This window comes from Muntiacus reevesi, chromosome 21 (assembly GCF_963930625.1).
Source record: "Muntiacus reevesi chromosome 21, mMunRee1.1, whole genome shotgun sequence".
Classification (NCBI taxonomy): Eukaryota; Metazoa; Chordata; class Mammalia; order Artiodactyla; family Cervidae; genus Muntiacus; species Muntiacus reevesi.
Genome location: NC_089269.1, coordinates 49,299,810 through 49,309,809, shown reverse-complemented (window position 1 = coordinate 49,309,809; position 10,000 = coordinate 49,299,810). Strand labels below are relative to the sequence as shown.

Below are 10,000 nucleotides of genomic sequence, written 5' to 3'. Positions count from 1 at the left end.
AGAGCACAGCTGACACTGACAGAGTCAGAGCGTAGCTGATGTTCAGGACTTGAAGGGGTCGTTGTACCCACACCACATACTGTGAAGGGGTCCGAAGGTTGGTCCCCAGAACGAGAGGGTAGTTTGGGGCTCTTAGTGGAATAAAGCAGCCCGGGTCTTGTAAGGTCTTGCTGAAGTGTGTGCTGTGCTGTGGATGGAGATAAACTCAGTAAATGCAAGGACCTTGCAAGGCCTCCACTTGGATGTTACAGAGCAGGGTTGAATGCACATTTTTTTCTCCAGAAGAAACAGCCAATAAAACAAGACAGTTAATTCTGTACTCACAGAGGCCTCAACGGTGCCACGTGTGGTCCTTGCAGCTTGAGGAGAAGTGGCATGGAGCTGCCAGGGGAGCCCTGAAGGAAGAGCTTCTCTGTAGGCAGACGTGAGGTCAAGCAGGAGGCAGTGTGTGTGTGCAGGTATTTCTTATCACTCAGTAGTTGTGTAACCTCAAGTGAGGGGCTTCCCTGGTGGCTCAGCTGGTGAAGAGTCCGCCTGCAATGCAGGAGACCTGGGTTCAATCCCTGGGTCAGGAAGGTCCCTGGAGAAGCGAATGGCAACCCACTCCAGTGTTCTTCCTGGACAGTCCCATGGACAGAGGAGCCTGGCGGGCCGCAGTTATGGGGTCCCAGAGAGTCAGACGCGGCTAAGTGACACACACATAAGCTTAAGTGAGGATTTTAAAACCTCAGTTTCCCATCTGTAAGACAGGTATGGTGGGTGTCTCTACCTCAGATTCTTACTGTAACTGAGATAACGGATGTGCTCCTGGCAGGGTGTCTGCAGTCATGAGTGCCCAGTAAACATTACTGATATCATGCTCATCACCTCATCATCACCACATCTTCATCCACATCCTCATCCTTATCAACATCACCCTCACCCCCCTCACCCTCCTCTCCCTGCTCACCACCCTCACCCTCCCCACCCTCCTCTCCCTCCTCACCCTCCTCAACCCCCTCACCCTCCTCACCACCCCCACACCCTCTCCCTCCTCACCACCCTCACCACCCTCACCCTCTCCACCTCCTCTCCCCCGGTCACCCTCCTCTCCCCCCCTTACCCCCGCTCTCCCCCCTCACCGTCCTCACCCCCCCACCCCCCTCACCCTCCTCACCCTCCTCACCCCCCTCACCACCCTCACCCTCCTCACCACCCTTACCCCCCTCACCCCCCTTACCCCCCTCACCCTCACCGCTGCCACCACCAAATGAATGGGACTCCCTGGACGGTGGAGACTCCTCAGTCTCTTCAGGCCTTGAAGGCGGTGGTTCTCCATGATGTTAACTGGCTTCTTGGCTTCCGGTTAAAGTTACTTTGGAGTAACTGAACTAGGGAGACGCTGTCGGCTAAGCGGTGGAGGCTCTGAGCCCGTGTGCTCGTGCAGGTCCAGCCGACACGTGCCCTGTGTGACCACATGCCCTGGTTCTTTGGGTGTAAACAGGAATGTGAGACACAGCTTTGCCTTCAAGCCACTGGGAGGGGAGACTGGTGAGGTGGCCCTCGCGGCCGCTCCTGAGGGGCTGGCCGTCGGTCATGGCCTTTGCGCCCTCGTTAAGGATGCCGTGCTGGGTCTAGCTGCCGCCCCGCGGGACAGTGCAGACTGCAGTCCTGGGAAGACCATGCTGTGTGTGTAATGTGGCCGCATCTGTGTGTCTGCTGTGAATATCTAACATCTAATAAAAGCCAGACATCACCTCATGGGTGTCTCATCAAAAGCAATACCAGCCTTTCCATCATCTCTGGATTTTCGAAAACAGAGACCTATTATCTCGTGACTTGAGAGCAGATGGTATGTAGACAGGCCGAGCATCTTCTGCTGTATACCCTCAAAGTGGCCCCTGAACTAAAAATGTGTGTGTCTTACAGTCAGGGAAGGGGAGACCTATGCTTTGGTATTTAGAGAGGGCTTGAAAGAAGAATAGCAGTTTGAGGGGGAAAGAGCAAAAGAAAAACCCTTGGTTTCCATAAAGAGATGACCAGTGGTTCTAGATGTCGACGCTCAGACAGTACCTGAGGACCCTGTGATACAGGGATGAGCGGGACGTGGGGGGCAGCCTCGTGTTCCTGCTTCCTCAGGGGTGTGTGTGCGTGTGTGCATGTGTATGCATGCGAACACACGTGTGACATGCATTTCCTTCTCTCCCAGGGAGTACCTGACGTCCGGCTGGCCTACATTCAGTTCGCCCTTTCCTTTCTGATTGCTGGCGATGACAGCACAGTCACGCAAGTGCTGGAGTTGAAAGGTAGGAGGGCTTCGTTTTCTTGGGGCCCGGCCTCCCCATGATTGTTCTGAGCGTTTAGCGGGTTAACAAAAATGTCAGCCGCCTCTCTGACTGCCTTGCACACGGGAGTGAGGGGTGTGTGCGGTGAGACTTTGGTCACCGTGGCTTGAAAACCACTGGTCAGTGCAGACAGAGGGGTCCCTGTTGCACTAGCTCGATGCTGAGTGAGCCTAACAGAGGAGAAACGCCAACTTCAGTTCAGTCACTCAGTCGTGGCTGACTCTTTGCGACCCCATGGACTGCAGCACGCGAACAAAGGAGCCTTTATAGCTCCAGAAAGGACGCAGATTCATAGCCCTGGCTACCTAGCTTCTCTTAGTAGTTGTGCTTTTTTTAAAAAAAAGAAACGCCTGGTGTGAGCAGGATATCAGTCATCGAGCTTCAGAGAATTCCAGCTGGTGCCGGTCTCCCTAGAGCGAGGCTGGGCATGGTTTCATCCATTAGGGCCCCCAGCTTTTTTCTCAAGACTGTGGATGGCAGTGCAGAGGGCGTCATTGTCCAGTGAGACCCCCGGGGCCGAGCCCTGTCTGCGGCTGAGGAGCGGCTGCCGTCTCAGCTGGGGTCCTGAGACTCGTGGGAGGAGACGAGCATGGAGCCTGTAACCGTTTCCCCACCTCCTCCAGCGTAGGAGACCTGAGTCCCCTCCAGGGCAGGCTGCCGACACCACTCACGAGCAGGTGCGGGTGCGGGTCCCTGGAGGTGGTCAGCCCAGGGCCGGGTGGCCGCCCCAACCGCAGCCCCGTGGAGGACGCTGCTTCCCGTGGTGTCGTGCCCAGGTCCCGCTTGTTGCCGGCCCGCGTGGGACGCCCTCTGCCTCCATGGCCTGGCATTTCTTCAGAATCTTCTCCTGCCTCTTCTTGGTGCCTGGCTTTTATTAAGCGGAGGACTCTGATTTTGGTGTCCTCCGTCTATACTGCTAAAGGGGCAAGGATGCACTTCTGTTAAAGTTTCAGCAGGGCAGCTGGGCTGGGCCAGCCTTTCTATGTCTGGCCGTTTATCCTAAGGGAATAATTAAGGAGTTGAGTAGAGGTCAACGGTCAACTGGGAACCCAGACATTACCCAGTGTGAACTTTTGGGTAGTGGAGCTATGGTTGATTTTAAGTTTCTATCTGGCATTTTCTGATTTCTTTCTTTTTTTTTAAGAATAATGAATTTCCCTTTGAAGAAATGATATGTGCTTGTGAAGAATGTACAGAGCAAGAAAAACTAATTTGTTTGTTGCTTTTTACCAGTGTCACCAGTGTGTTACTAATGACTGAGGATCAAGCTGTGGAAGGTTGAGTTCTTGGGGAGAGAAAGCAAATAAATCAGTCCAATTCTATGGCCAGTTAATAAAGTGACGACTGTCTTTTCAGAGACATCTCTGAACTGGTCTAAGCAAAGAGTGAAACTTTGGAAAACTAATCATACCATACATGGTCTTTCAAACTGTTAGTGTTAACTTTACTGAAGTTAATGTGAAAAAAGAAAGGTCAAATAGAATCAAAGAACTGTTGGACTTCAATGGTTCACTCATTGTTTTGCCTTTAGATATTTATTTCCTATGTCACAAAAATAGTTTTTCCTGCTGTGAACTTGTGTAATTAAAAAAGACAACCTGAAAAAAAAAAAAGGCAAGTCAGTGATATTGTTTGCCATACCATTTTAAGAACAATTTTAAGAAGTAATGCTCTCTCATCTGTTCCCATTCAAAGTATTTTTGAATCTAATGCTTTGACACTTTTTACTTCCAGAATTTATTCCTTGCATTTTTAGCTCAGGCATCAAGGAAGATAGGATCTCCACCATCAACATTTTGTTGTCCACACTGAAAACAAAGGTACGTGTTTGGTGATCAGTATTTCTGTCATGTGTTTGCTGGTGTTTTTTTGACAGGACTTCAGAGCTGTGACATCATAGGTTATGCGGGTTGTTGTGTGGGTTGGATGGGAAACTTTCTTAAGCAAGAACTTGGTGGTCGTGAGCCATCCTGAAGGTTACAGCTGCCATTTCTTACAAGAGGAGAAAAACAGCCACCCACTTCCCCCAGCCCCGACCCCATTCCACAGGAAGCCACTGGGGTAACTGCAAACCGTAAATGACAACCTTTCTTTACATATACATCTAGCATGCTGTGTTGTGTTACATAATAATACAAAATGTTATTTTGTGTCATCTTCCATATTCTGCCTTGTATAAGCATCTTGCAGAAATCTGAAAACTTGCTGAAAGGATTGCTGTCTTTGACACAGAAGCCCCTTCCATGATCCATGAGAAAAGCTCTGTGACCCTCCCAAAATAAAAAAAAGTTGTCCAAAGGCTATGAGCTGGCAGCCCACGTGGAAAGGGCTCATGAGCACATAGCGTTTAGTGCTTCTCAACTTGGGCACAGTTCTGTCCCCCCGGGCCATCTGGCAAGTTTCGGTTGTCACAACCGGAAAAATGTGACTGCATCTGGTGACAGAGACCAAGGTCGAGCAGCCGCTGCAGGCTGCTCAGCGTCCTGGTGCAGCCTCTCACAACTGCAGTTTGTCCCCAAACATCAGTAGTACTGAGGTTGAAAAATTTCCTGGGTTCAAAGCAGAGCAAGTCATGAGATTACAGGCTTTTTCACCTACCAAGTTAGCCTTGACTTTAAAGACCTGATATTCAGCGCTAGCAAAGAATCAGGTGCTTCCCTGGAGGAAGTGTTACAGCCCCTCTGGAAGACAGCAGGTCTGGGCAGTGTGTGTGTCAGAGGTCTTGAAAACGTGCTGGGGTTTGGGGAGTCGCCTCAGGATCACCTGGGGAATGGATTTGAAATAACTCTAAAGCCCTCAGAGATCCGGGCTGGGGGGTAGGTTGAGTGGAGCTGAGAGCTTGTGCACCATTCCAAGTGCATAGGCAGGGATGCAGTGCAGGCACTGGGCAAGGATGCTGCTCATGGAAACGGCCTGATTGTACCCACCTGGGGAATGGGTACATGAGTTACAGTCACTCCTAAGATAGAATGATGATCAGCCCTCCAAAACGATGTTCTAAAGGAATTTTTAATGATGTGGAGACAGTGCATGCTACATAAATAAAGCAGGTACAAAGCAATATATAATCTCAAAGAAGTTAAAAAAAAAAAAAACCCAAACCCCAATAAAACCCCAATACACTTAATATATACACATGTATATCTTTTGTGTGTGTTCTGGGGAGGGGCAGAGGCTGAAAGGAAATATACTGAAATGTAAGCTGTTGGTGTCCTAGGAAGGTGACAATATTGATGAATTTTGTTTTCCTCTTTACATTTTTTTCTTTTTCTGGCTAAGTGTTCTGCCACAAGTCTATATTATTTTCATTATAAAAATAATATATAATAATATAATGATGAAATCCAACATGTTTTAAAAATCAACTTCCTTGAAAGCCATTTGTTCTATTGTTTTCAGGTAGTTCACAATAAAAATATCACAAAAACCCAGAAGGTGCATTTCTTCACTGCACAAGTGCTGAACCACATAGCATCTCTCTACAACTGGAAGGGGATTGTTGACGTGAGCCTGGACAGCGTCGAGGTACAATCTCTGGGATTCACTTGTCATCACTGTTAGCATGTGATACCCAGAGCTGGGAGACTGAAGCATCTATACATGTTATCATAATGGCTCAAGTGGTATAGAATCTGCCTGCATTCCCGGAGACGTGGGTTCGATCCCTGGATTGGGAAGATCTGGAGGAGGAAATGGCCGTCCAGTCCAGTATACTTGCCTGGGAAATCCCATGGACAGAGGAGTCTGACAGGCTACAGTCCCTGGGATCACAAAGAATCCGACACGACTGAGCATGCACGCACACACGAAAACATGATCTACGCATACACCTGCCTTAAAAAATAAGTCCCTCCATTTGATCTGTTTCTTTTGGCCTGTGGTTATATTAATTATCTACCTAGACACAATATGACTCGTTTAATTAGAGTAAAATTTTCTCTAATCTCCGAGGTATCATGTTAAACTTGTTTTGTCTTTTTCTTTGATGAGCAAACCATTATTCCTTTTAGCTGCAGGGCATCTTCATTTTCCCTGCAGTGTTCATGTGGTAGACTTAGAGGGTGGATTCCCACTCTCTCCCTCCTCGCTTACCTCTCCTCTCCCATCTGTTCTTTTCGCATGTTTCCCGTCGTCAGAGTTTCAAGGCCTGTTGCTTCTATTTAGGGTCCTGGGATCTGGGGCGCATCGCCTTCCTCACCCGCTGACGAGTATGGTTCGCTGTGTGTGTGTGCTCAGTCGCTCGGTCATCTCCGCCTATTTGTGACCTCGTGGACTGTCGCCGGCCAGGTTCCTCTGTCCATGGGGATTCTCCAGGGAAGAATACTGGAGTGGGTTGCTGTTTCCTACTCCAGGGGGTCTTCCTGACCTGGGAATCAAACCCCCATCTCTTGCCTCTCCTGCGTTGGCAGGTGGGTTTTTAACCACTAGCGCCACCTGGGAAGCAACAAGTGCTAAGTAAGTAGAGTCACTCTCATGAGGACCTGAGGCCAGCGTACCTTTGAATTTTCCTTCTTTTAATTTTTCTCAGGGCGTTTCTGAACATGGACCTGGCCAGAGTAGTGAAGGCTCAGACTTTCTGTTAACTCCATAATAGTTAACCTCTCAAGAGCCCACTGTTGTACTTCTTTTTATCTCCACGACTTGCCTGTGTCCTTGTTCTGCACATATTTTATATGTTCCATAACCAGGAAGCCCCGGGAGCTTCATAAGAACACTCCCAATTGTGGAATTTTATTCAAAAGAGCAAGAGAAACTAAGTCACTCATAAGCTTGTTTGAAAATACAGGTTTAAACTTGCCCCTCTTTCTGGCTGCACTGCGTGGCTTACAGGGTCTTAATTCCCTGACCAGGGATTGAACCTGCACCCCGGCAGTGAAAGTGCAGAGTCCTGTCCACAGGACCACCAGGCCAGTCCCTAACGGTTCTGTTGCATAGGTGAGGACACAGAGAATCGGGGCATTAAGCGATGCTCTGGTTACTGGTAGTCTCGTGTCCAGACTCCATCCTGAACCTCTCCTGGGGCCTGTTAAGATTTACCTCGTTAGAATGAAAGATGTTCCTGTCACCTAGGAGATTCTGAGGGATTCAGGATCTCCATGTGAAACGCTCCTCCCACCCCCATCACTCAGAAAATTGTAAGGGTTTTAGGAGCTCTGTGCTGGGAATGGGGCGACAACCAAACGTTTCCATCTTCTGCCACAGCATCACAAAGCAAAAGCAAGAACAGGCTTAGAAGAAACACAGCATGCGCTGTAAACAGAATCTTTGCTACCGGGGGTCCCAAGGCTGACCTGCTCTGTACTTCTGTCTTGGTGCCGACCTCAGCATCTCATCCGCAGTTTGCTCCTTCCTCGAAAGGATGCAGTCCTGTCTCCCTGGCCGGGCTTACGGGGCTGCACTAAGAAGTACTGTAAAGTGCTCGGAGACGGTCAGAGATGACCGAAAGTCTCAAAAGTTATCTGTAGTTTCTTGTGGTTCCAGCAACCCCCTGTTTGTTCAACTTTAAAAAAGAAAATTTTAATTTTCTAGCAAACAAAGAAACCCACAGTTGACCCATTCTCCCCAGTACCTCAATCCCCATATCTGACAGCTACCAATCTGCTCTCTGTGAGGTTTTTTAAAAAAATTATCATTGTTTTATTTGTTTATCTTGTTCAGATTCCACATATCAGAGCATTTTTAAGTTTTGACTGGTATTTCTCTTCTCTGTGAACTTTTGTTTTTGAATCATTATTGCTGTCGTTCAGTCGCTAACTCATGTCCACCTCTTTGCGACCCCATGGACTGCAGCTCGCCGGGTTCCTCTGTCCTCCAGTATCTCCCAGAGTTTGCTCAGATTCGTGTCCATTGAGTTGGTGATGCCATCCAACCATCTCATCTTCTGCCGTCCCCTTCCTCGTTTGCCTTCAGTCTTTCCCAGCATCAGGGTCTTTTCCAGTGAGTCAGCTCTTCACATCAGGTGGCTAAAGTATTGGAGCTTCAACATCAGTCCTTCCAATGAATATTCAGGGTTGATTTCCTTTAGGATTGACTGGTTTGATCTCCTTGCTGTACAAGGGACTCTCAAGAGTCTTCTCTAGCACCACAGTTCTACCTAGTGTTTAATTTAAAATGTTTTCTGAGTTGCTGTTAATATGAGGCATGTGATATTGTCCAGTTTTTACCCTGTAGTTGTTACTAAGGCTTATGAAGCTTGGCTGGTGATTGAGTGTCTTTGAAACCCTCATAGACTTCTGCTGAAGATGCAGGGAAGACCATGGTGCGGGAGCTTGTTCATAACTTCCTGATGGATCTATGCTGTTCGCTCAAGCATGGAATTAATTTTTACGACGCATCTCTCGGTACCTTCGGCAGGTAAGGCTGAGCCTGTGTGCATCCTGAGTGTGAGTTCTCAGAGGTCATCACATCCATGGCTTCCCATGGAAATCTGTTAAGCGATGGAAGTGTAAGGAAGTTCTAAGGGGTTAGAACTAGCGTTTTAGATGTTACCTGACTCATTTTTGGGATGAACTTGGAACAGGAACCGTTTCGTTGTGTGCACTCAGTGCAGAGTCTCAGGGGAGTCGACTCAGACACACGGTGTGAGGTGTCCCACCCAGAAAGGTGCTGTGTCCACTTGGGGACAGTGCACCAGATGGATCTGAGAATAAATCCAGAGACAAGGGGCCCTCCTGGGGGCCTCCCTGCAGTTCTTGGTGGCTACCGTTGTTACCCCAGTTTTGCAGATGAGGGAAAGGGGCCCACAGAGGTCAGGTCACTCACCCTGTAAGTGGCGGAGCTCAGGTTGGAACCTGGGAGGCCTTGGTTCCCAGCCCACACTCTTGATGGCCACACAATCCCCCTCTCCCCAGAGCCGGCTGCTAGTGACTCAGGCTTTCACAGTTTTCTTCTTGCCTTTTATTTCATATTGCACCATCATGAGAGCATTTCACTGGCGAGGAATCATGAAGTCCACAGCTAATGGTTTCGATTATGTTCTTTTGGACATCTTCTTTAGAGACATAAACCTATAATATGTATCTGTGTTAATTTTTAAACCAAAATACCCTACTGTTAGATATATTGTTCATCAGTCTGCTTTTTTCCCATTTGACAGTAATAATATTGGATATGTTTTCTGGTCATCATGAGTGACCCTTAGTTTTAGCTCCTTGACATTTTATTTTAAGAATAGAGCTGCCCCCCACCCACCAAAAAAAAAAAAAAAGAGAGGCTCAAGAATAGAGTTGGTTTGCTTTGGTTTCCATCAGTCAGGCAGTGACTGATTCCCTCATAATGGGATTAACTTAGTGAGAATTTTTCTCCCTGTTTGTGACTTTGAACTTGTTTCGATTCTGTAGTTATTATGCATTAACTTGCCATGTTATTTCTAAATCTTTCAACTTTGTTTTGGTGATATTGTAGCTTTTCTGTCATCAGTGAGAGAAAACTTGTTTTCTTGCTGAGATGTAAGAGCAGACTTTTATAGTATAATATAAACATGCTGAAAAATGCCTTTTTCCTGTGAAGGAGACCCATAAAGTAGATGATCATTTCATGAGCATATTGAATCAACTTGTGGTCCTGGGTCTGTTTAAATAAGCTGTGGTTTATGTAAAATTTTTCAGCCATGGGCCAAAGGCAAATATTTGTGCTTAGGAGAGAGGAAAGGGGTTTTGTTTGTGGGGTGTTAATGG

At 47.8% G+C, this 10,000-nt stretch overlaps 1 protein-coding gene across 2 annotated transcripts in view; it reads left to right on the top strand.

Moving 5' to 3' along the window:
• URB1 (URB1 ribosome biogenesis homolog) overlaps positions 1 to 10,000 on the top strand; it is a 73,290-nt gene that overhangs the window by 8,550 nt on the left and 54,740 nt on the right. For both annotated transcript variants that reach the window (XM_065913737.1, XM_065913736.1), the window contains exons 5-8: positions 2,189 to 2,285; positions 4,059 to 4,144; positions 5,724 to 5,849; positions 8,554 to 8,678. In XM_065913737.1, coding sequence (XP_065769809.1) covers positions 2,189 to 2,285; positions 4,059 to 4,144; positions 5,724 to 5,849; positions 8,554 to 8,678 — 434 coding nt within the window. The remainder of the gene's footprint in view (positions 1 to 2,188; positions 2,286 to 4,058; positions 4,145 to 5,723; positions 5,850 to 8,553; positions 8,679 to 10,000) is intronic.